At 35.8% G+C, this 27964-nt stretch overlaps 2 protein-coding genes and 1 pseudogene across 3 annotated transcripts; 1 reads left to right on the top strand and 2 right to left on the bottom strand.

Annotated features, from left to right (window-relative positions):
* Positions 1-195: 195 nt before the first annotated feature.
* LOC127802289 (phenylacetaldehyde reductase-like) lies at positions 196-6505 on the bottom strand (annotated as a pseudogene).
* Positions 196-27937, bottom strand: LOC127802290 (phenylacetaldehyde reductase-like). 2 transcript variants are annotated; one of them, XR_008023264.1, is made up of 7 exons: positions 27711-27937; positions 26921-27090; positions 25388-25579; positions 24964-25129; positions 23060-23243; positions 22463-22710; positions 196-299 (listed from the first exon to the last, which is right to left on the bottom strand). XR_008023264.1 is itself a non-coding variant. In XM_052338006.1 (6 exons), the coding sequence occupies exons 1-6, from the start codon at positions 27832-27834 to the stop codon at positions 22566-22568; spliced, it is 981 nt and encodes a 326-aa protein (XP_052193966.1). In that variant the 5' UTR covers positions 27835-27937; the 3' UTR covers positions 22363-22565. The 2 variants fall into 2 exon arrangements, 1 of the variants encoding a protein (XP_052193966.1); XM_052338006.1 differs by lacking the exon at positions 196-299 and having other exon boundaries at positions 22363-22710.
* Positions 16778-19889, top strand: LOC127802288 (receptor-like protein EIX1). The gene has a single exon (XM_052338005.1). It carries the CDS (start codon positions 17163-17165, stop codon positions 18243-18245), a length of 1083 nt encoding a protein of 360 aa, XP_052193965.1. The 5' UTR covers positions 16778-17162; the 3' UTR covers positions 18246-19889.
* Positions 27938-27964: the final 27 nt, after the last annotated feature.

The raw sequence follows: 27964 nt of genomic DNA, 5'->3' as shown, positions 1-27964 counted from the left end.
GCATTCAACAAGCTTGTTTTGGGTATATACTGCACATATGCACAACAACAATTTGCTACTCTTTGTAAAGTCCATAGTTTTTTCATTCTAACAAGTTTTTGTTTTGTGTGTTCTGCACATACAACTATGTTTTGCTTTTTTGTCTAGAATTCAGAATATAAGATTCAACAATTAATTCGTACACATGCCATCGGCTAAATACAATCATCATCTTTTATTTTTTCAGACTAATTAAAAAGAACACTTCCAATCTTAGAAGTGTTAAAAGAGATTGTTCAATTCACAATGAACATAAATGCCTAAATGCATACGTGGATTGGCTTCCAAAATCATACAATAATTTTCAGTACATAGTCCAACAAATAAATGCACCACTTGGTGGAACACATTATAGGATTCAGAAACTGAGCAAGTTCTTCTCTTTGAAGTTTTCAACAGTGTCCTTGACAGTAACCTCAAGGGGAGTGAACTTCAAGCCTAAACTCTCTGCTCTTTGCTTGGACACCTGGTAAGGTGCCCTATCAGGCTTTTCATCTTCAATTCTGTCACCATGAGAAACAAATAGGTCAACTTTAGACTAGCCAACCTCCACAACAAATGCTGTGAATTAAGCAGCAGGAAATGACATCCACTAGAAGAAAAAGAAGCCTAAAGGTTGTAGTTTAATCTTCTTATCATTTAATCTGTCCGTTTTTATGATAATTAGTATCAATGATTCCCTGTTTTCCATGTGAGCAATAGTTCCTTTGTTCTCGCATTTGGTAAAGGGAACAAATTTTTGTAGGAGAAGGCATCATCGGACGTTATGGAGTAAAAAAAAAAAAAGTGTGACATGGAAGGTTAAGTTAGTTAATACTGTAGTTTCCTCTGCTAACTGCATTAACATGCACAAAAATATAGAGAAAATGGCAAGGACATACCTTTTAGGAAGGTTGAGAGTAGGATAAAGTTTGTGTATAATCTTCATAACCTCAGAACGGTGTGCTACTTTCTCAACTAAACAGTACCGGCCACTAGCTGAAGGATTCTCAAATGCTAAAATATGTGCATAAGCAACATCTCTAACATCAACACATCGATATGTTGCATTTGGGATGGCTTCAGTTCCTGCATCCGTCGAAGAATTTTGCTCGTCACAAAAATTGTGCATTTAAGGGGGCTGTTTGATGAAGGATTAGCATTTGCTGGGAAATTAACAACCAACTTTGTAATTTGCATGGCAATCACATGGTAACCTGGTAAATTAACACCATTCCTAGTCAATTACGTCTTGTATACTTGTCAGTGAATTGTTGAGATGTGCTTGTCAGTCTTGGCACTAACATATCAAGGAAGTTATGACAATCACTAATGAGCACGGGGTCTCCCAAGAAAGCAAAGGAATGCAACAATGGCAACCATGAGAATATAAGGAAAAAATATCCGGCTGTAAAGCTAAGAGTATTCTTGTGTTTTAGACTTTTAGGCCTTGATGGATGACAAGGACTGGGGTCTAAGTAGTTTAGTCATAGACAGAGTTGTTAAGCCAGTGCAAGGACTAGCATTAGGGCAAGAGCCAAAATCTAGTAAATAGTGATAAGAGATTGATTTCAACTCTTCCCAATAAGTAACGTCCCTTTTGTAGGCCTAAGTGAGACCTACTCGCTGTATCACTCTAACAGGGATTGCAACACTAGCAAGAAGTGGCATGTTTCCCTTGGTTATGTAATAAAACAAATGGTAATAGCAATCTACCTGCTCAAGCTGGTGTAGCCATTCCCATAGCCATGTGGACAATTTCATGTTAGATTCAAAGAAAACCTCTGTGCCACATCCAGCTTCTTGAGTGGTGCCACATGGTTGTCACGAACAATCCTTATAATTACAAGGCCCATATGTGTTAAGTTCCACGTGAGGTGAAGTTACTCTTATCAACTTGAAGAAAAATTTATGTGGACTTGTGTCCTTGTTCCGGGAAATAAATTCCGGCATGCATGCATGCCTCTAGTTGCTCTACATTTCTGTTTACTGTATGCAATATTATTCATTTTCTATCTTCTTATTTTTTTGCTCTTCTTCCTTATCTTTTTCAACTTTCAACATCTACTGTCTTAGTGGCCTAAGCAAAATTGAATAGCTCAAAATTAAAAATAATAAAAAAAGATATTATCACCATTTCATTGTGTTTAGCATTTGTCTTCTGTAGGACTTCTAACGGATCCTTTGTTACAAGTATTAAATTGTGAAGAGATGAAGTTAAAAATGGGATAAAATAGTGATGGGACTAAATAGTGTTATTCAACGTTTGGTAAGGAAAGTATTACTTGAGGCTATACTATCCCTTGTTTGGTTTAGAAAAGGAGTTGAAGTGGTAATACTTTGGCTTAATGTTTAATTTTACCAAAATGCCCATCACGTTCAAAATGTCAAACCAACAGACTTCAACAGCTCAAGGGCATTGAATGAAGAGAGAAACGAGAAATCAATTTATATACTACAAGGGCATTTCTATCCAATGGCATAAATTTTCCTCAAGACTTGTGCCTGGACTAAATTATCCCGGGGGAAAGTGGGAAAAGTTTGTCCACCTCCATGGCATTACATAATCCCAGGGCTAACTAATCCTAAGATAAGGGTTGTACCAAACATGGGTTACCACTTACAGACGGTATTTTACCAATTCTATTGCCGTGTACCAAACATGCTGTAAGTGAGTTAAATAAATAACTGCAATAAAGTGCACAGTGACATTTACACTGAACAACTAACCATGCACACTTATATGAATAAACACTGATTCACACAGAACAGCGTATGATATGCAACATACACATATATTGAAGAAGTTTACCATCTTTTATGAGGTTCAGGATTGCTTCTGTACTGTAATTGAGAGTTGGCTGCAAGAGAGGACCAATCACCAATCCTGATGCAATGTTACCAAGTCTATTCCGTTCTCCTTTGCAAATTTCCAGGCAGCCTCCTCAGCCAAGGTTTTTGCAAGTGGGTACCAATGCTGTTACCAAAAGCTTGATCAACATACAGTGACAGAGTGAATTCAAATTAAAATTGCATCTAAATCATACAGTTAGCAAACCACCTGTAAATATTTCAAGCAAAAAAAGAAAGAAAGAAAGAAAGACTAGTTCTCCCATTTCATTAACATCAACTCTATCCTTCAAAGATACCAAACCAAGTAGTTTTTATCCACATGACATTATAAGAAGACAGTAAGAAAAAATTACAAAGGGGCAAGCTAATTTTGAACGCATACACACCTGCAATTCCTTACAAAATTCTTGATCCGAATACCAAGTCTCATCAATTATCACACTGGGGTCCAGAGGTACCCTATTGATAAAAACTGAGACAATAGAAGATGTTATGACCACCCTTTTGATGGATGGAACTTTCATGCATGATCTAAGAACATTCAGTGTTCCCTTCACTGCAGGGTCAATTAGTTCTTCCTGGAAGAGGGAATAGAGATGAGAAGTAGCCTTAGGAATAAAGATGATAAGGATCCCAAAAAAAAAAACTAGAATAAAATAGCATGATAGGAACAAGTAAAACAACAACAACAATCACAAGCCTTAATCTCACTTGACGCAGTCAGCTACCTGAATTCTGACTTCACCCTTTCATGATATTTATCCAACGAGTTTTACACTGGCTATCAACTACCTAATGCAACACTCCTCTTTAATCCAGAATTTGGACCATTCCGACTGTGAATGGGAGGAAACCTTCAACACTAAAAGTGTTAATGGCACTGATAGAAAACACGATTGTATACCTACCTTACATAATTTTGATGACTTGTACCCATAGTTGTTAAATCGAGATTCGAATCGAGAATTGAAATCCTTATTTTATGAATCGTGAATCGAGAATCAAATCGAATCGTAAGATTCGCTACACATTTTCAATTTCAAGTATAAATAATACATATTCATAGAAAATAAATAATGTGCCCACTATGATCAATTCTTTAAAATATAAATAGATAAATAAACTTCTAAATATATTTGCTAAATTTAAAATTATACCAAAAGACAAAAATATATTCATGTTGCCTTTAAATTCAAATTGCACCAAACCAAACCACTTTCAAAATAACAAGTTAGGAAAAAAAAAAAAAACTACAACTATAAGGTTACTAATAAACTCCATTGTCCATAATCTTCACTAGTTATCAATCATCTTCATCTTCAAGTTCAAGAGCATTATTATCTTCATCATTTTCATCATCTTCATTATTTTCATCATCTTATTTGTTTTCAAAGATAGCCAAATCAAACGAATATTTGATTAAAGCGCACATGCAGACGAAGTCGCATGAATTGGACGAATCGTGCTATTCATGTGATTCACGGTCGATTCGTCCGATTCATAGTTGATTTTAAGAGATTTTCAATTCACCCTATAAATTCGACTCGATTTCTATATAAATCGAGTTGAATCGTACGATTCGAATCGTGAATCGTACAATTCTAAGGGATTTTAAATTCACCCTATAGATTCGACTTGATTTCTATATGAATCGAGTCAAATTGTACGGTTTGAATCGTGAATCGTAAGATTCTAACAACAGTGCTTATACCTATAGACTCATAATGTTAGCACTAACAACAACATATGTTCCGTCATTCCCACTTTTAGGCTAAGGCATCCAAGTGAACTTCCGATATGAGACTCACCACCAGCCATCACAAGTCAAAGTCACGAGGCTCCCACTCAATGAAAACACCCATGACCAGTTTGTGATAAACTCACTGGATATAATACAGCTCTGCAGTAGCATCAAGTTTACGCATTCATGTGCACTAATCAACTTTGAACCCAAACAGAACAGATCCTCATCCTAAAGGAGTATTTTGTGATGGCAATTGAGTTCATTGTTTCAGGTCATATACACAAGACCCACGTGCTGTAAGATCAGTACCTGCCAACATAGGTTGCCGTCCTCGTAGCAGGAGTCTCATGTTTCAGTTTTATTTTCTCTATATTGGGGGAATAAGGGACAACGCCACTAAAGTTCAACAATAACTTCATATGCCTGGCCCCCTAACCAGAAGGAGGCAGTGCTTCATGCTATTACTTACATTTTAACCTCCATTGTGTTGATTTCACAATCAATACTCACTTCCATTGAGCCGGTGGCCTAAGGAGTAAGGGACATGCACAAAAAAGAAAAATACAATGATTGCATATTAGTCACAAATTAATTTAATATGTCCAATATTTTGACTCATTTTCTCATTGAGCGAGGGTTACAAGAGGGTTAGAAATAAATCAGATTCATTTTTCGATCAAAAGTAATATGTGAAATTTTTGATTTTTTCTTTTTCCTCTATCCCTATCCCAGAGGCACAATGTTTGAATCAATAAAAAACATTTCTTCTGTATGAATCAATAATATTACATTTCAATTCCTTGCCGATACCTCCCAAAGGAAAATCTCGACTTGGATCGCAAATTGATGGGTTAGTGTGATCTTATTCATGCGGTTTAATTGAATGATGTAACTAAAATAATAAAGCAATAGAGTCATAGACAATCAAAAGGCAGAAGTACAAAAAAGATATTGCATGGAAGCATCACGGTGAACCTGTGGGTTGCTGGAAGACAAAAAAACTGGAGAAGCTGTATGGAAGACTCCTACACAACCATCAATGGCGAGATCAAAAGATCCGTCTTCAATTAAGTTTGCTTCGAATAGATTCAGTCTTTCCCTGGCTCCATCAAGTGAAAGTAAGTGTTCTGTCCTCTTTGGATCATCTGTAGCACATAAAACCAGAAGGAACAACAATTGGAAGATAAGAAGTTAACTGACAATCTGCAAAAACGCCATTGCCATATTATTCTATATGAATTCTACACATAAAAATAAAAATATTATTGTCTTTAATGAAAATGGACATTTTGTATCCATCCGGCGCCAAAATGACAGGTTAGTTAACCTACCTACCCCAACTTGAGCATCATACTTTTTAGAAGACCACTAAGCCTAACGTTATGGGTCCGTTTGATAAAAAATTTATTGTTAAAAATTTAAAGATTGACCGTTGACGTACTGTTTGATAACTAAAGTTGGTTTTCAGTTTTGTCTTTGATTTTTGTTCTCTTTATTCCACTACTATCTCCGCCGATCGAGGCGAAATGGAAGTTAATGTGGGCATTTAAAACCCTCGATCTTCGAACTTTGTTGAGAAGTAATACTTGTTAAAAGAATTGAAACGATCAAAAGAATGAATACTAGTAAAAACAACCTTTACAAGAACAGAAAACTCAAAGCAAACCCAGAAAATGGAAAGAAACGACACCAAAATCAGCGAGAAAAGTCAAGTCGGAGACAAGATGGATTGGGGGCGGGGCGAGAGAAGTAGAAAGAGTATTGACCCAGGCTGCGAACGGTGCCATTCACGGTGTAACCACGATCCAGCAACAGCTTCACCAGCCACGATGCTATGAAACCCGACGCCCCTGTCACGCACACCACCTTCCCTTCTCTTCCCCTGCTCATCTCTCTCTCTGTATGGCTGCAAAATGTTAAAGATCGAGTCGTTTTATTGTTGAGGACAGCGGACAAGACGATGCTGTCATATGTATGTTGTAAGCGAGTACGTATCACTGCAAATCAATTTTTGACTTGGAAATTCTATTCGCAGCCACTTTTTTGTTTTTTTTGCAGTTATTAAAAATTTATTTTTATTATTTTATTTTTTACAGCTAATTTAATAATTTTTTATGGTTAATATTTTTCAAAAATACCCCCTTCTACATATATATAGCTATTCACACACATTCATATCTATAACATCTTTAAACCTCAACAATTTCAATTCACAAATACAAACTTCACGAGATAAGTTTATAAAATAAAAAATACATATATACATACATAAACACATATATACAATGCAGATACACAAATATATATTTTGCTCACTTTCTCTCTCGTCACCAGCCATACGTTGCTGCCCAAACACAAAAAAAATTCACAATGGACAAACACAAAAAATAGATGAAAATAAATAATCACACACACACTATACATATATATATACAGACACACAAACATATATATGTATACTCACACATACATATCTATATATATATATATAGGAAGGAAGCTTGGCGGCCATGGCTGCCAAGCTTCATCAATCACGCCCCCTGAACCCCATATATATATATATATATAAAGACACATATACATATATATACATGTACACATACATATAGATATATAGAGAGAGAGACAGCTGTCGAGTTTCATCAATCACGCCCCCGAACCCCAGGATTTTGGGGGTGTATTGATGAAGCTCGGCGGCCATGGCCGCGGCCGCCGAGCTTCCTTACTCTCTCTCTCTCTCTATATATATATATATATGTTTGTGTGTCTGTGTGTGTGTTAATGTATATATGTATGTACAGATGTAACTGTTAATATATGTATATATATATGTGTGTGTATTTTTTATTGTATTGATATTTTTTTGTTTTATTATATACATTGAATATGGTATTTTTTTATTGTATTGTCTTCGTTTTGGAAGGGATGGATGGCGGTTTTGAACAGAATGGGTGGCCTGTAATTGATTGAGAAAGAAAGTGAATGTGAAGGTAAAAATGAATTTTCAAAATAAGATATTTTAGGTATATTAAAATATGGCTGCGAAGAGTAAAACTCTAGCTGCGAATAGAATTTTCTTTTGGACTTCGCTACTTTAGACGGAGCTTGTGAAAGCAAAACTCAAATAATAAAAATACCCTCGCTTAATTATAAAATTACACAATCATTCATTTCCTTAATTAGTCCAACAATTGTCTCTGGCCGCTCTCTGTACAGCGGTAGCAAGAGGGTCGATTGCTGGAGTAAGAGAACGGGAGAAACAGAATGAGCTGAACAAATTTTTATGATATATCATAATATTATCTCGTCTATCCATACCTACCCAATTTTTAACAAATTTATCTTTTGTTCTTATAAAAAAAAATTCATTTTATCATCACGTTCACACTTGAAATTTCAGGCTCTTAAAGGGAATAACGATCTAGCTATTGAAAAATAAAAGACCCTCTTTTTAAAATTTTAATATTTTGTTATATAATTTAAAAAATGTGGTAAAGTGAGAAATGAACCATAAAAAGTGATAAGATTATTAAAATTCAAACTAAATTAACATAAGAAAATTCTATTGGCAGCCCGATAAATCACTCTTCACAGCCCGATCAACTAAAAATTCATTTTTACTTTTTACAGCCACAAGAATTACTCTTTACAACCCATAAATTTTCAAATATGCCCTGAGCCACGGCCACAGCCACACCATTTCTCACTTTTCTCACACAAACCCTGATAATTGTCAGCCATTGTTTTTGCGAAGAAGAAAAAATCCAGAGACTACAAAATCAGGTACGCCTTCTCTTCACAGTTCTATTTCTTTAACAATTGCACTCGCACATGGCGGTATCGCCATCAGCAACGATGGCAGCCACCATCGCCGCCAGGGTGGAGGGTTTCAGTGGGGGGTTTCGATGTGGGGCTTGGGGTTTCAGAAACCCCCGCACCTCGCGGTGCGGAGGGTTCTCAAAAACCCGGTTCAGGTTTCTCGAACCCGGGTTGGAGAAACCCGAACTGAAATTTTTTTGTTAATTTTTTTAGCAAGCCTTTTTAATTTTTTTAAAATATCATTAATTTCATATTATTCTCACATGTTATTTTTCATATTAATTATATTTTTACACTTTACCTTTTTAATAAATTCAATTGTTGTTAATCTTATTATAAACAATTTTATTTGTCATCATATATTTAGACATTTAATATAACATTCTTATATGAATTAAATTAATTTTGTAATAGATTATGATTATTTTAAAAATGGCTAAATTAAATTAATTTTGTAATAGATTATGATTATTTTAAAAATGACTGAATTAAATTAATTTTGTAATAGATTATTATTATTTTAAAAATGACTGAATTAAATTAATTTTGTAATAGATTAATATTATTTTAAAAATGACTAATATGGTACATTCATTTATAGGTATAGCACATACTCGAGAGAGAGGAGTAAAGAGAGCTCGCCCATCTTTATCTCGTTAGCGTCCGACAGCTTCCATAAGAGGAGAAGGGTAGAGGGTCATGAGCAGCCATCTACTAGTGCTCTGGAGCAGCCATCTACTACTGCTCCAGACGATATTGCTGGACCATTTTTAGGAGACCCTAAAGATCCATCCATTTTAAAGAGTTTTAAAAATCATGTTGTTGTTAGCATATGAGCTGGAGAGATAAGCGATTATAAAAATAATTTTATATTTAAATTAATTATTTTATTATTTTTATGTAATATGAAAGATGTGTATTAAAGTGCAATAGCCATGAACAAAGAATTCTTGATTGGTCATTGGCAGATCAGCAACGTATTCATGATATTGTCATTAGATCTTGGTTGGTACATTTGATAGAATGCACGTATCGATTTGTGAATTCTACAGTCGTGTCAGCCTTTTCAGAGAGATAATAGCCAGAGACTAACACATTTCATCTACTATTTGGTGAGATAACAGTCACGCTAGATGACGTTGCTACTATTCAGAAGATACCAGTTGCTGGCAACCCTGTATCAGTCCCTCATTTGATAAGTAATGAAACTCAGAACTTATTATGTCGTTTACTTGGGGTCTCAGTAGTAGAAGCAACAGGCCAGATAGCGGAGACTCGGGGACCATATGTAAAATTAAATTGGCTGAGAAGAACATTTATGAATGTGCCAGATTCAGCTCCGGATGAAGAGATCTACAATGCGAGTATGACGTATTTGTTATTTTTATTAGATTGTAAATTATTTGTGGATAAGAGTGGTACCATGATTTCGGTTTCCTATCTTGAATTGTTGGAAGACTTAAGTGTATCTGATACATATGCATGGGGGCCTGCTTCTTTGGCATATTTATATAGGCAGTTGGGTATCGCGAGTAGAAGAGATGTCAAGGGAATCTATGAATATTTGGCATTACTTGAGGTAATCATTTAAATTTTATTATTATGTGTATATATTTGACATATTTTCACATATATTAACAATTGTTTATATTAAATGTACACAGGATTGGATATATGAACATTTTTCATTGATTAGAAGTAAACAAAACTTAGCATATATTGACGAGTTGCCTAGGGCTCACCGTTGGCTTTCTGTTCGTGAGTACGATTCTTTGCAATCTTTGCGAGAGCAACTTGATGACTTAATTGAAGATCAAGTATTTTGTTCACACATTATATTTTACAACTTAATATAGCTCGTCATTGAAATTCTGAAATATGTGCAGGTCATATGGACACCATATAAGAGGCATCGTGCACAGTATCCACTGCATGAGATTGCGTTCTTCTCCGAATGTCTTAAGTGTGGAGGTGTGATTGAGCCATATTATTCGAAGAGGGTTCTGCAACAATTTAGGCATATGCAAAATATACCTCCACCTCCATTATCCCCTGTTGAAGCCAAGCGGGGTACAACTACGACAACATATAAGGTAATTTATAATTTTATCAATGATAGTTGGACTAGCTGGGATTTTCATTTATTGCCAACATACCAACGGGGTGGACTTGCCTGAGTGCCATGTGAGTGCAGTGAAAATTACTTGGCGTGGTATCATCGCATTACGCATTGAGTCATACAAAACCCTGCACATAGATCTAGGTTTGACAGAGGTGATCAAGATAGAGTGACCATTGTTGATATGGTAAGATTAATTTTGTAATTGTAATTTTTTGAAATATATTTTTTTAAACATATTATGTTTAATTTTTCATATTTAAAATAATTGTGTCTTGTAGTGCATCATGGCATCACTATCTCTTCTTACGCACGTCATATCATGTGGATCCACTCAGGATATAGATGCGTGGAGACGGGCATGTCTTCAAGTATATGATATTTTAACTATTCCTATTGGGTCTTTTTCTATTGGGTCTCATGCATATACAGTATCCCACGGAGCATCTTCTAGTATGGTACGAACACCGACGGTGGTTACATCACCTCCAGCACCAATTATAAATTCACCACCTACGAGTTCAGATCCACACCATTCAACCCCAAGCCCCCCTCAAGAGATAAGAAAAAAGACTGATAGAGATTAGATTTTTGTTGTAATATGAAACTATCTGTATTTATTGCAATGTCACTAATTACCCTTTCAGGATGTTATACTTTATATAGTTTAGTTATCATGTGTTTGTTATTATTTATTTATTTTGTATTTATTTTTATTTTTTTGTTAAAAATGAAAAACTAAATATTATGTCCATAATGTTGCTTCTATAAATACTTTAAAATAAAAATGTAAGAACAACATATACGCAGACATTATTTTTATTAACAAAATGATAGTCTTTTAAAAAAAAAAAAAAACAGTGATAGATAGTTAGAAGTTACATTAATAAAATAAAATGATATAGTTGGCTGATCGATTATTGTAAGGAAGGCTCAGATATAGGCAACAAATCACCACTTAGGTAACTCTAAAAATAAGACCACCAAGCCCCAACGAAACCTAGCCCTAAATCGCCCAACCATCCTCCTCTCTAGGCCGAAAGCATGGCTAACATATGTAATGGGCTGGGCTTCTCCATCTCTTGAGCAAATGGGCTTTTTGATTTCAAATTGAGCTGCCAATAAGTGGTGATATAGGTTAATATTTCAATCACGGGCTGAAGCCTATGAAGATTAAACTTGCCTGAAAAATCATCATTACTTTGGGTCTTATTCGGAAACACAACCTAAGAATCACATGTCAGATAAGTCAAAAACTTCATGTATTGTGACATCTTGACCAACTAGAGATAAAAATGCCTGATTTCTGAATATGTATGGCATTTTCCAATCACGTGCATTATCACATCGAAATCTGTACCAATTCAGTACAACAGGAGGAATTTGTGAGCTTGGCTTAAGAAATACCTAAGAAATGACATATGCAACAAAAATTGTTGTTAAAACAAACATATGAATAAATAACTATATAAACAAATAAATAATAAAATAAGTAAGAATACCTGCACAAATGGACAACCACACTTTTTAAAACCTATCATCATACGATTTGTTTCTCCTATTGTTTTATCTCATTTTTTGATGATTTATACTTTCCACTCTGTTCACAAGCAAGACAAACTCTAGGTTTTCTTCCTATACCCCCAGATTCAGAACTCTTTACAACAATAACAATAACCATTCCATTTTCTTTTTCAACTGTCTTAACCCATTCAATAAGTGTTTCTCTATTACTAAAAATCTCATTACTAACAAAAGTTTGACTAGCATCAAACGATACGGCATTTTCATTCTCAAAATTCTCTAAACTTTGATCATCAAATCCCTATTATCAAAACAAAAATAAGATACATAAATTAAAAATGCGCAAACAAAATAAAATATATAAATTAAAAATAATAAGATTTATATAAACAGAAAATTATATAAGTGGTTTCGGGTCTTGCAGGTCACGGTTCGGGTTCCCGATCGTTGTGAGTCGGGAACCAAGGGTTCCCTGACAGGTGCGGGTCGGGGGACCTGAAGGTTCCCGACTCGTAGTGGTCGGGGAAGCTCGACTTCCCCGACTGAAACTCTTCGGGGAACCCAAGCTTCCCCGACGCATTGTAGTCAGGGATACCCAGATTCCCCGACCACGAACCTTCGTGGTCGGGGAAGCTCGGGTTCCCTAATATTCGGCCTCTACTCCAACCCATTTTCTAATCATTTTCAAACATGCAGCAATCCAAAATTAGAAATAAATTGAGTTACCAAAATATTGACGTGCTGCTGGTTTAGGGTTTACCCTTCATTGTAGTTCACGAGATGCTACTCATTGTGCATGATCTACTGTTCATCATCTTCTCCATAAAACTCTTCACATCTCATCAATTTCTGAATATAATCATCCATTATAGAAAAGTAGAATAACAAAATTAAAACTAATAGAAACAAGAACAAGAAGATAATCGCTGTGATCAGAAACCTTCAAAGTGAAAGTGATCGGAGATGGCTGCGCGAAGAATAAATAAAAAGAAAAAGTAGTTGGAAGAAAGTAGTTAGGTAAGGGTAATATAGGCTTTTTAATGGAGGGTAGTTGAGGCAATATTTGACCGGACTGTGAAGAGTAATTTATCGGGCTGCCGATAGAATTTTTCATTAACATATCACTCATACATACAATATCTCATAAACTACATCTACTAGTTAAATATTGCATGAATAAAGACATTGATATCGACATCAATATTATAGTTAGTTTAAAAGATAAACATATAAAAATCTATGTATAAATTTACTATAATAAAGTTTGTGAATGACCACCACCAAAGTTGTAGGTTAGTTTGTTCTCCATTTTTATATATGAATATTTATAATACTTTATCTTGAGTAACTTAATCTTACTTGATTAAAAAAAAAAAAATACATGACCTGCAATATACATCAATCTATAAGTGCCCATAAATCAAACATTTTGATTTTTTGAGTCTTTAAAGAGACAGATGTGGAGGTTTTCGTTGAAATTTTGGAAGAGACAGAGAGCAAAATGCAATGTTTTAGAGTACCATAAATGAGTTCCTACAGTTTGGATGCATTCACTCTGAAATTTTGCAAAGAAACCAGATATTTTTATGAAATGACATTTATGCTATTTCAAATCTCCTTTACGAATGAAATGTAAATAGTCTTTGGATTCATGGGAACATCCCCAAATTCCACATTCAAAGTTGCCATATAATCAATCCTAATAAAGAATTTTGATCAAACTGTTATTTTTTTGTGATAAGAATCAAAATATTTCCTTAAATCGTAGATTGTCCAAAGCAATAATAGACACTGCATATTGGGGAATTTTGATTCAACTCCAACCACACATTGACGTGTATGGTGGTGGAAAAATTGTACAAAGAGGGGATGGCCCCATTTGAAACCCACTAATTCTCTCCACTTTGTAAACCTTTTTTCAACTTTTCTATAGTTGTAAACATTTGCACAACAAGCACGTTAAGAAATGATAGTATTTTTTGATTTAAAAAAAAAAAAAAGACCAAAAGAGTGGTCTATTTTATCACATGGAATAAAAAGGTTAAAAATTGGCAATTTCAATCTGTCACTTTAATCACAAAGACAAAAGTTAAAGTTAAAACAAAAAAGAAAAAAATAAAAATTTAACTTGATTTGATTTCAAAAGTTAGAACCAAACTTGTATCATGATCTAGAATAGAATAACTCAATTATAGCTTTGTTTTACTTTTTGCTAATCAATTGTGATGGTAATAATGTGAGGTGGTTGATTTGGAATTCCATTATCTTGCTTTCAAAATGAAGTGTAGAGTACTCTCAACTCGATGTTTTTGTTATTAAAAAATTTTAATAATTTTTAAAATAATTTAGAGATTAGGCGTGGTTCATGTTATATATGTGTAAATTAAAAAAATGTATTTCAAAACATATTAATATAAATTTTTATTTTTTAAATAAAATAAAAAATGATATTTTGAAATTTACCTTGTTATTAATATTTCATAACCTCAATGTTGAGAAGAGTCAAAACTCAACCTTAGATCAACCCTTTATAACTTAAACAAACAAGCCTATTTCATACACGAAGATATGGATTGAATCATACATAAAACATAAATAGAATAAAAAACATAACACAAACGATTTACCGTGGTTCACCTATTAAAGAGGGCTACGTCCACGTTGAGTTCCGACAAAAAGAGTTAACTGCACTATAAGGATAAAAACGCTTACAACCACCGATTAGAAATAAAGAACACTTTCAGATCTCACTGTACAAAACGATCTCTCAGAAATTAAACCAACCCCGTAACCACAAGATAAGATCAGAGACTTACAACTTAGAGAAAAAAATAAACAGAGCATCTATACAGAAAGAATGAAAAGCAAAGAATGATCAACAAACTTTAATTGATGCAGATAATCGGAGGCTGTCTTCCATCGGATCCCGAGGCGACTGTAGCTAATTTAAATGAGACTCAAGCGGTGCAGATTGCATTGTATAAAGATGAAGTAGAGCATCAACGATCGGGAAGAGGCAAGCTAAAAGACAAACCGAAGCACGCCAAGTGAAACAGCAAGGCGGTTGCCGTTTTGGCCCTCCACCCAAGGCCCAAAACACTGCCGTTTTGGGCAGCCATGGGAGTTGTCAAAAAAAGGCCCTCCTGTCCTACCAAAACACTGTCGTTGTGAAGATTCACTCAAATATAACACTCAATAAATTACTTATTTAATATCTTATATGTGTATATATAAGATATATAGAATAAATAATATTTTTATAGTTTTTACATTTAATTGAGTAGATAATTTATATATAAATATAATATATAGAAAGAGCATTGCGAGGATGGTGAATAGCATTTCCATCCCGACCTTGATTGAAAAATAATAAAAAATTCTTTAAACCCACTCAACCCTAATCAAGTAACCTTTAACCCCACCCTAACTAAGGGAATGAGTCTCCATAAATTTAGATCATTACGTTGACTCGAATAGTTAACTAAAGGTGTACCTTTGAATTGAATAATCCAATTATCCTTCCAATTTTAACAATTCTGACAACCTTGTTATTAACTGCACCACCACCAAACCTATATTGAGAGAATTAAAATTTTAAATTAATATTTAAGAAGTTATTGAATATAATATATAAATATTATTAATATAACATGAATGAAAACAAAAATTAATATCATGGTAAAAGACATTTTTGACCTAAAGACATTTATTGAATGTTTAAATAAATATAAATATTCAGTTAAAAATAAATTGGGTTTGACTCAATTCTATCTTAAGGATATAAGTGAAATTTAAGAAAATACGAGAAAGATAAGGTAAAATATTGTGATGCAAATGAAAAGAATTGAAGGATTAAAAAAAAAACAAATGACCATTAATGTCATCTTAATGACATTAAAATTTAAAAGGAGAGCTTAGATTAGCAGGGTTAAAATTAAGTATTTTTTTTAACAAATAGGATATTATTAAATTTAAAAACTAATAAATTATTAAAAAATTTAAAATATGCATGAGATAAAATTAAAAGATCTGGTAGATAAAGAAGGATATCAAGAGATTTTTACAGAGAGTGTATGGAGAGATAGTACATGAAATAAAACTAAGTAATTAATAAAAGAAGTAAAAAGAAAATAAACAAGAGATGTTCACAAGAATTTTTTAAAAAATAAAATTATAAATAAAAAATAATAAACTGAAGGTATTAATAGATTAATCTTGATATGTTTTATTTAATCCAATCCAATAAAAAATTGTTAATCAAGTCTGATTTTTCCAGTGTTGACAACTTGACACTTTGACAAGCCTCCTATTTTGAATTTGTGACCCTCTCTCTCTGTGCAAGGACAAGGGAAAGTCTTGTGACAGGCTTAAAAGACTTGTGACAGCTTTTGGTGGGAAAAAAATAATAATACGTGTAAAATAAAACAAATATCATATTTTATGAAAATAATTGCACAACATTATATCGCCAATAGCCAAAAGAAGTTCCGCATAAATTGAGTCGAATGTCTAATTTTAAGTGTATATAAATTATGTCTATATCTAAATTTATCTGACAGTATATCAAGAGAAAGTCACCGACGCCACACTTTAGAATTAATTAGGCGAAAATCAAACACCCCAAATAAAAAATAAATAAAAAAAATGATCATATTTGTATTCAATTTTATTTTTACTTTGAAAAATTATTTCCACAGCTCTGAAACTATAATACTCCAATCAGAGACAAACTATAATCTTAATGTTACAAGTAGGAAGACTCAACCTAAAATCTTCTCACCTTTGATTTCCGTTTCCTGTGGACAGCCACGTGCTCCTGTGAAGCCAATCCTCTATCATTCCTGTTTTTCAACGGTCTTCCAAATTTTAAATTCCTATGCCAATCACCTCATCACATTTAGCTCATAATTAAACACTAGATCTCCACTAAAATATGTTGCCTCTCTTTGACTTCTTTGTTCATATCCATAAAGCTTCATTCTTTAATTCCTGTAAGGACGACGTGACCTCCTTGCTCGCAAGAAAATGCTGATCAAAGAGAACGGAAGAGCCAAAGTACATATAGAAACTCAAAACACCTGATTGATGGTGGTGATTCATCAGTTGTTAACGGCTGAGTTCATGGAAAGATTGCTAGTTCTTCTTTTGATAGCTCTTTGTTCAATAGGAACAGAGTTTGTCTGCTATGGTGATGTTCATCTCATGAACTGCACAGCAGCTGACCGTGAAGCACTAATGGATTTCAAGGTTGGTCTGAATGATCCCGAGAACCGGCTTTCGTCCTGGCGCGGAAGCAACTGCTGCCTGTGGCGGGGGATATTGTGTGATAGCAGATCTGGAGCTGTCATTAGAGTTGATCTTCACAACCCATATCCATTAGGCTTTGATTCTCCGAAGAGGTATGGATTCTGGAACTTGAGTGGAGAGATAAGGCCTTCCTTGCTTAAACTCAAGTCTTTGAGATACGTAGACTTGAGTGCCAACACATTTCAAGACACTCCAATTCCTGGATTCCTCGGTTCTCTGAGGAATTTGCAATATCTGAATCTGTCCAAGGCTGGGTTTATTGGCAAAATTCCTCCAACGTTGGGAAACCTTTCTAGCTTACAGTATCTTGATGTTTCATCCGAATTCCTCACTAGTGTTGATGATCTTCAATGGGTGGCTGGCCTTGTTTCACTGAAACATCTTGAAATGAACCAAGTTGATCTTGAAATCGTGGGCTCAAACTGGGTTGAGGCACTGAACAGGCTTCCCCACTTAACCGAGCTGCATCTTTCGTCCTGCAGCCTAACCAGTTTAGCTTCATCTCTTAATTCCGTCAATTTCACTTCACTTTCTGTTCTGGACCTTAGCTTCAACAGCTTAAATTCAGGACTGCCCGATTGGTTTGCAAATCTTACCAGCCTTGTCTATGTTGATATCAGCAGCAGTAGCTTGCACGGAAGGATTCCTCTCGGTCTAAGCCACCTCCTGAGCTTAAAATACTTGAACCTAATCAACTCAAAGCTTTCTGTTCTGAATCGCGAAACGGTAGCCTTTCCACCATCCTCTATTCTAGAAACTAAGCCAAGGGCTTGTCTCTTGACCGAAGAAGCTGTTACAGTATCTCTTGTTAGACTCTCATCTTGGGTTAGTCTTTTATCATCCACTCTTGATGGTGAGTGAATAAGAGCTCTTGTGCACGTAACATAAAGGCTTAGACAGGAAAGCAATTGACATATATTATATACAAAAAATGTTGCAAACATAACTAATTGCTGAGCATCGGCTCTGTCCAAAACGCCAACCACATGGTCTTTAGTGACGAAGGCGAATCAGTGATCAGTTGCGAATTGAGATTGCCACTATGAGAGCTAAGCAACTCTTTCTCTACTGAGAAAAGCTTCAAGACTTCTGCTCTTGCAGCAAGGGACTGGGGATAGAATAGGTGAATGCAATCACCATCAAAGTCGGCACTCAAGGGCCCACATATTATAGGATTTCTCTTCACTAAAGTACTGGCAGGGAATGTATGTGGGTCATTGGCGGTCTGCTGATGAAAACAGTATCTCCATCCATAATATAAAGTGAAATTTGACCTGGTCGGAGAAATGTATGCCCCTTGGGACCTCCTCCTCACGCGGATCTCACTAAAAGGTTTTAAGGATATCCTATTGATGAGTTCATTTCAATTGTATGTTTCCGGTGGTGCAAAATGTCGGGACGCCCTTTCTTGCTGATGGTCATGTTCTTCCTTTTCGACCCATGCTTTATTAGTTGAGGAGAAAAACCTTGTGCATAAACAACAATACCCCTAGCTTGGAAATACTGATCATTGGCTTCAACTTCATGAGACTCGAAAGGGAAAACGGGAAAGGTAGCCCGGCAGGAGTGGCGATTTGATGAAATGCAAGCACAAATAGATGCTATGAGGAGGAGCCTCGAGGAGGCGCAAGGGGGACTAACTCACAAGAAGGCCAAGAAGACCCTAAGAGCAAGGGAATCTACATCTCTGAGCCTAGAGAAGAAAGACGGACCCGTCGAGAGGAGCCTGACGAGGATTACAATCCCTCAAGTGCAGGAAGAAATAACAAGGGCAAAGGAAAGAAACACTTGTAGGGTTTGTAGTTGGGGGCAAGGGTTGGGGAAAGGTATTGCAACTAATAGTTGCTCGTTCATAAATTCACTCGACCACTTGTTAGTTTAGTCTTGCTACACTACAGGACACGAGTGACGGGTGAAGTTGAAGCAGACACGATCAAGTGAAGTCGACTTCACAAGCGATTCAACATAGCATATGGAAATAATAAAGAAGAGAAAGGTCTCGCTTTCAAGTTTATCTGCTGGCAATATGCCGCCAAGTTTAGAATCGGACCGGTTTAGAATCGGACCCTCGCACCGAGAGAAAACCAAAACTCTTTCAAAAAGATAGAGACAGAGCAAAAAATGAGTCATTTGCCAGAACCTGAGTGCCAGCTGCCTTCAACTGTTCAGGGGAGGCTGGGGGAAGATAGAAGTTCTTGATTTGGCTGCAAATAAATTGCATGGGAAACTGCCTGCTCCCATTGGAAACATGACATTTCTCATTATGTTTGATCTATCCTCAAATGAAGTTGAGTGTTAGAATTGCGGTTACATTAGGATAAGTTCCCTAGTGATAAAGATAAATGTTATGAATTTGAATTTGTTTCAAATTCATTAACATTTGAATTTTAACAATAATGGGATAAGTAATTAGAATTTGAATGAGATTCAAATTCCGATAAAACCATGTCTATCTGTATCTTTGTGATACCTATAAATAGACATAGAGGTTAATGGAAAAACAATAATCAGAATCAATTTCTAATCGCTTATATACTGTCTTCAGCATCACCATTCAAGCCTTGGACGGACAAGGGGTGGACCGATAAGAAAGCTTTTATAGTTTTCTTCCATGGAGATTGTTAGGCAAATCATTTTCGATATTCCGCTGTGATTCAAGTATTTTACATACCGCTTTGCTATTTGATCTAAAAGTTCTACATTGAGGGTGGAATTCCGAGCTCCATTGGCAAACTACAATTTGATCAATCTCGATATGTCGGGTAACAACTTGACAGGAAGTTTACCCCAAGTGCTCGAAGGGACTGAAAGCTGTTCAAATTCTAGCAAACCTTTGCCCAGATTGATGTACTTGCAATTGAGCAATAATCAGTTAGTTGGGAAATTACCAGAGTGGCTGGGGCAGCTTGAAAATCTTCAAAAAACTTGGACTGAGTTATAACTTACTTGAAGGTCCTATCCCTGCTTCTTTTGGGACACTGCAAAATCTAACTGAAATAGGACTGGGAGGGAACAGACTAAATGGGACTCTCCCAGAGATTTTTGGGCAGCTCGCTGAGCTGACTATTTTTTATGTCTCCTCCAATCAGTTGACCGGGACCATCTCAGAATCACATTTTGCAAAGCTAAGCAAGCTGAAGATCCTGTGGTTGTCTTCCAATTCTTTTATTTTCAATGTCAGGTCTGGCTGGATTCCTGCATTCCAAGTTCGAAATTTGGACAAAGGCTCATGCCATTTGGGTCCTGCATTTCAATCTTGGCTCAAATCTTAGGAGGAGCTAATGTTTCTCGATTTCCCCAACGCAAGCATTTCAGGCTCCATACCTGGCTGGTTCTGGCGATTGTGACGACGACGATGAGGAAGAGGAAGAGGAGGATATAAGTAGTGAGAGAATCAAAATCAGAAACAGAAATTTCGAAGTGCACACGTTTTGATTCTGATTCTTGCTGTTCTTCACCAAAGGAGTCAACATTGTAGCCCAATTTTGAACTCTCTGGATGCCTACCCAGACGAAGAATCGTTCCCTCGAGCAAAGCCAAACCTCAGATACATTGTTATCTGGAATCTCGACCCCCCAGAGACCATGAGATTGACTTCTTTGTCACCTCATCAACAGGGGAGAATCACTGCTAAAAGAGAAAAATACTAAAAAGTCCGACGAGCTTATTGATGGGGTTACCGAAATGTGACAAAAAGATAATTTTGCCTCTACGCCCTACTCTCTCTCTTCTCCTCCCATGAATTTGCCCCACCTGCTCTATGCATCTCCCCTGCCATGGCAGCCGCCTCGCCTCGCCTCTCGCCATCACCATGCCGCCTCGCTTAGCCTCACCGACAATCGTTGCATCGACTGTCAGCAAGGTGAGGCGGCACAACGATTCGACTGTCAGCGAGGCAAGGTGGCACGGCAATGACAGAGAGGCGATGGCAGCGAGGCGGCAGCCATAGTAGGGGGGACTTACCAAGGGGCAGTGGCCCGCTCTGCAAATTTGCAAAACGAGTGGGGGTAAAATCATCTTTGAGCCGCTCGGTAAGTTCGTCGGGCTCTATAGAATGACTTGCTAAAAGATAACTAAAATTAAATGGGCATTTAGGATTATTTCATAATAATTTGTTACAAAAGAAAGGTTTTTCTATCACATGAGTTTGGATGGTAGAATAAAAAAATAATAAGAGATTAATTTGGATGCCTTATATTTCTTGCAGTCGCATATGTAAATTAAGATTTAATTTGTTTTGGCATTATCTATTTGGACGAAATTCTCTCACAAAAATAAATTAATTATAAATCTAATTAATTGAATGTCTTAACTTAAGTCAGAAATATTTTAATCATTCTTTCTTAACTTTAAACCCATTTCTAAATTAACAATAAAAGTTGCATTTATCTTCACTTTAATTATTTGAGCTTCTAAGAATTATTTATTACTGAGAATCTTTTGACTTTCTAGAAAATCAAATCAAAATCTTCCAACATCTTCTCTGTTTTTTTTTTTTTATCTCAAAAAAATACATAACTACCAAATAAAGATATATAAATTTATTTTTGAACCCGTCCTAATCACACACAAAAATCTTTAATTATCAAATCAATTTTTTAAAATTTACTATACTTTATTTGATGTAATTCACCCTTTCACACATTATTTATTTGTTAGATATACACAATAAAATAAAATAAAAATCATTGTGACTTATAATATTTGTATTTATTAGACATATTTGTTTTCCCTTCACTTCCAAATTTGTTTGAGTTGAATGCATGTGAAGTCTATAGTTTTTGCATTCCAACAAGCTTGTTTTGGGTATATACTGCACATATGCACAACAACAATTTGCTACTCTTTGTAAAGTCCATAGTTTTTTCATTCTAACAAGTTTTGTTTTGTGTATTCTGCACATACAACAATGTTTTGCTTTTTTGTCTAGAATTCATAATATAAGATTCAACAATTAATTCGTACATATGCCATCGGCTAAACACAATCATCATCTTTTATTTATTCAGACTAATTTAAAAGAACACTTCCAATCTTAGAAGTGTTAAAAGAGATTGTTCAAATCTGAACATAAATGCCTAAATGCATACGTGGATTGGCCTCCAAAATCATACAATAATTTTCAGTAGATTACATAGTCAAACAAATAAATGCATCACTTGGTGGAACATATTATAGGATTCAGAAACTGAGCAAGTTCTTCTCTTTGAAGCTTTCAACAGTGTCCTTGACAGTAACCTCAAGGGGAGTGAATTTCAAGCCTAAACTCTCTGCTCTTTGCTTGGACACCTGGTAAGGTGCCCTATCAGGCTTTTCATCTTCAATTCTGTCACCATGAGAAACACAGAGGTCAACTTTAGACTAGCCAACCTCCACAACAAATGCTGTGAATTAAGCAGCAGGAAATGACATCCACTACAAGAAAAAGAAGCCTGAAGGATGTAGTTTAATCTTCTTATCATTTAATCTGTCCGTTTTATTTAGTAACGATAATTCCCTGTTTTCCATGTGAGCAATTGTTCCTTTGTTCTCGCATTTGGTAAAGGGAACAAATTTTTGTAGTGGAGTAAAAAAAAAAAAGTGTGACATGGAAGGTTGAGTTAGTTAATACTGTAGTTTCCTCTGCTAACTGCATTAACACGCACAAAAATATAGAGAAAATGGCAAGGACATACCTTTTAGGAAGGTTGAGAGTAGGATAAAGTTTGTGTATAATCTTCATAACCTCAGAACGGTGTGCTACTTTCTCAACTAAACAGTACCGGCCACTAGCTGAAGGATTCTCAAATGCTAAAATATGTGCATAAGCAACATCTCTAACATCAACACATCGATATATATTTGGGATGGCTTCAGTTCCTGCATCAGTCAAAGAATTTTGCTTGTCACAAAAATTGTACATTTAAGGGGGCTGTTTGATGAAGGATTAGCATTTGCTGGTAAATTAACAACTGACTTTGTAATTTGCATGGCAATCACATGGTAACCTGGTAAATTAACACCATTCCTAGTCAATTATGCCTTGTATACTTGTCAGTGAATTATTGAGATGTGCTTGTCAGTCTTGGGACTAACATATCAAGGAAGTTATGACAATCACTAATGAGCACGGGGTCTCCCAAGAAAGCAAAGGAATGCAACAATGGCAACCATGAGAATATAAGGAAAAATTATCCAGTTGTCAAGCTAAGAGTATTCTTGTGTTTTAGACTTTTAGGCCTTGATGGATGACAAGGACTGAGGTCTAAGTAGTTCAGTCATAGACAGAGTTGTTAAGCCAGTGCAAGGACTAGCATTAGGGCAAGAGCCAAAATCTAGTAAATAGTGATAAGAGATTGATTTCAACTCTTCCCAATAAGTAACGTCCCTTTTGTAGGCCTAAGTGAGACTTACTCTCTGTATCACTATAACAGGGATTGCAACACTAGCAAGAAGTGGCATGTTTCCCTTGGTTATGTAATAAAACAAATGGTAATAGCAATCTACCTGCTCAAGCTGGTGTAGCCATTCCCATAGCCATGTGGACAATTTCATGTTAGATTCAAAGAAAACCTTTGTGCCACATCCAGCCTCTTGAGTGATGCCACACGGTTGTCACGAACAATCCTTATAATTACAAGGCCCATATGTGTTAAGTTTCACATAGGGTGAAGTTACTCTTATCAACTTGAAGAAAAATTTATGTGGACTTGTGTCCTTGTTCCGGGAAATAAATTCCGGCATGCATGCATGCCTCTAGTTGCTCTACATTTCTGTTTACTGTATGCAATATTATTCATTTTCTATCTTCTTTTTTTGCTCTTCTTCCTTATCTTTTTCAACTTTCAACATCTACTGTCTTAGTGGCCTAAGCAAAATTGAATAGCTCAAAAATAAAAATAATAAAAAAAGATATTATCACCATTTCATTGTGTTTAGCATTTGTCTTCTGTAGGACTTCTAACGCATCCTTTGGTACAAGTATTAAATTGTGAAGGAATAAAGTTAAAAATGGGATAAAATAGTGATGGGACTAAATAGTGTTATTCAACGTTTGGTAAGGAAAGTATTACTTGAGGCTATACTATCCCTTGTTTGGTTTAGAAAAGGAGTTGATGTGGTAATACTTTGGCTTAATGTTTAATTTTACCAAAATGCCCATCACGTTCAAAATGTCAAACCAACAGACTTCAAGACCTCAAGGGCATTGAATGAAGAGAGAAACGAGAAATCAATTTATATTCTACAAGGGCATTTCTGTCCAATGGCATAAATTTTCCTCAAGACTTGTGCCTGGACTAAATTATCCCGGGGGAAAGTGGGAAAAGTTTGTCCACCTCCATGGCATTACATAATCCCAGGGCTAACTAATCCTAAGATAAGGGTTGTACCAAACATGGGTTACCACTTACAGACGGTATTTTACCAATTCTATTGCCGTGTACCAAACATGCTGTGAGTGAGTTAAATAAATAACTGCAATAAAGTGCACAGTGACATGTACACTGAACAACAAACCATGCACACTTATATGATTAAAAACTGATTCACACAGAATAGTGTATGATATGCAACATACACATATATTGAAGAAGTTTACCATCTTTTACGACGTTCAGAATTACTTCTGTACTGTAATTGAGAGTTGGCTGCAAGACAGGACCAATCACCCATCCTGGATGCAATGTTACCAAGTCTATTCCGTTCTCCTTTGCAAATTTCCAGCCAGCCTCCTCAGCCAAGATTTTTGCAAGTGGGTACCAATGCTGTTACCAAAAGCTTGATCAACATACAGTGACAGAGTGAATTCAAATTAAAATTGCATCTAAATCATACTGTTAGCAAACCACCTGTAAATATTTCAAGCAAAAAAAGAAAGAAAGAAAGACTAGGTCTCCCATTTCATTAACAGCAACTCTATCTTTCAAAGATACCAAACCAAGTAGTTTTTATCCACATGACATTATAAGAAGACAGTAAGAAAAAATTACAAAGTGCAAAGCTAATTTTGAACGCATACACACCTGGAATTCCTTACAAAATTCTTGATCGGAATACCAAGTCTCATCAATTATCACACTGGGGTCCAGAGGTATCCTATTGATGAAAACTGAGACAATAGAAGATGTTATGACCACCCTTTTGATGGATGGAACTTTCACGCATGATCTAAGAACATTCAGTGTTCCCTTCACTGCAGGGTCAATTAGTTCTTCCTGGAAGAGGGAATAGAGACACGATAAGTAGCCTTAGGAATAAAGATGGTAAGGATCCCAAAAAAAAGAAAAAACAAACAAGAATAAAATAGCATGATGGGAACAAGTAAAACAACAACAACAATCACAAGCCTTAATCTCACTTGGCGCAGTTAGCTACGTGAATTCTGACGTCACCCTTTCATGATATTTATCCAACGAATTTTACACTGGCTATCAACTAGCTAATGCAACACTCCAATTTAATCAAGAATTTGGACCATTCTGACTGTGAATAGGAGGAAACCTTCAACACTAAAAGTGTTGATGGCACTGATAATTTTAATGACTTGTACCTATAGACTCATAATGTTAGCAACCAACAACAACATATGTTCCGTCATTCCCACTTTTAGGCTAAGGCATCCAAGTGAACTTCCGATATGACACTCACCACCAGCCATCATAAGTCAAAGTCACGTGACTCCCACTCAATGAAAACACCCATGACCAGTTTGTGATAAACTCACTGGATATAATACAGCTCTGTAGTAGCATCAAGTTTACACATTCATGTGCACTAATCAACTTTGAACCCAAACAGAACAGATCCTCATCCTAAAGGAGTGTTTTGTGATGGCAATTGAGTTCATTGTTTCAGGTCATATACACAAGACCCACGTGTTGTGAGATCAGTACCTGCCAACATAGGTTGCGGTCCTCGTAGCAGGAGTCTCATGTTTCAGTTTTATTTTCTCTATATTGGGGGAATAAGGGATGACGCCACTAAAGTTCAACAATAACTACATATGCCTGGCCCCCTCGCCAGGAGGCAGTGCTTCATGTTATTACTTATATTTTAACCTCCATTGTGTTGATTTCACAATCAATACTCACTTCCATTGAGCCGGTGGCCTAAGGAGTAAGGACATGCACAAAAATGAAAAATACAATGATTGCATATTAGTCACAAATTAATTTAATATGTCCAATATTTTGACTCATTTTCTCATTGAGCGAGGGTTACAAGAGGGTTAGAAAATAAATCAGATTCATTTTTCAATCAAAAGTAATATGTGAAATTTTCGATTTTTTCTTTTTCCTCTATCCCTATCCCACAGGCAGAGGGTTTGAATCAATAGAAAATATTTCTTCTATATGAATCGATAATATTACATTTCAATTCCTTACCGATACCTCCCAAAGGAAAATCTCGAATTGGATCGCAAATTGATGGGTTAGTGTGATCTTATTCATGCGGTTTAATTGAATGATGTAACTAAAATAATAAAGCAATAGAGTGATAGACAATCAAAAGGCAGAAGTACAAAAAAGATATTGCATGGAAGCATCACGGTGAACCTGTGGGTTGCTGGAAGACAAAAAAACTGGAGAAGCTGTATGGAAGACTCCTACACAACCATCAATGGCGAGATCAAAAGATCCGTCTTCAATTAAGTTTGCTTCGAATAGATTCAGTCTTTCCCTGGCTCCTTCAAGTGAAAGTAAGTGTTCTGTCCTCTTTGGATCATCTGTTGCACATAAAACCAGAATTAACAAAAATTGGAAGATAAGAAGTTAACTGACAATCTGCAAAAAAGCCATTGCCATATTATTCTATATGAATTCTACACATAAAAATAAAAATATTATTGTCTTTAATGAAAATGGACATTTTGTATCCATCCGGCACCAAAATGACAGGTTACTTAACCTACCTACCCCAACTTGAGCATCATACTTTTTAGAAGACCGCTAAGCCTAAAGTTATGGGTCCGTTTGATAAAAAATTTATTGTTAAAAATTAAAAGATTGACCGTTGACGTACTGTTTGATAACTAAAGTTGGTTTTCAGTTTTGTCTTTGATTTTTGTTCTCTTTATTCCACTACCATCTCTGCCGATCGAGGCGAAATGGAAGTTAATGTGGGCATTTAAAACCCTCGATCTTCGAACTTGTTGAGAAGTAATACTTGTTGAAAGAATTGAAACGATCAAAAGAATGAACACTAGTAAAAACAACCTTTACAAGAACAGAAAACTCAAAGCAAACCCAGAAAATGGAAAGGAACGACACCAAAATCATCGAGAAAAATCAAGTCGGAGACAAGATGGATTGGGGGCGGGGCGAGAGAAGTAGAAAGAGTATTGACCCAGGCTGCGAACGGTGCCATTTACGGTGTAACCACGATCCAGCAACAGCTTCACCAGCCACGATGCTATGAAACCCGACGCCCCTGTCACGCACACCACCTTCCCTTCTCCTCCCCTGCTCATCTCTCTCTCTGTATGGCTGCAAAATGTTAAAGATCAAGTCGTTTGACTCGTTTTATTCTCTCTCTCTCTCTCTCTCTCTCTCTCTCTCTCTCTCTCTCTGTGTGTATGGCTGCAAAATGTTAAAGATCAA

The sequence above is a fragment of the Diospyros lotus genome, chromosome 5, assembly GCF_014633365.1.
Source record: "Diospyros lotus cultivar Yz01 chromosome 5, ASM1463336v1, whole genome shotgun sequence".
In the NCBI taxonomy this organism is placed as follows: domain Eukaryota; kingdom Viridiplantae; phylum Streptophyta; class Magnoliopsida; order Ericales; family Ebenaceae; genus Diospyros; species Diospyros lotus.
The sequence above is the reverse complement of the archived record's forward strand: the minus strand, read 5'-3'. Positions and strand labels throughout refer to the sequence as shown.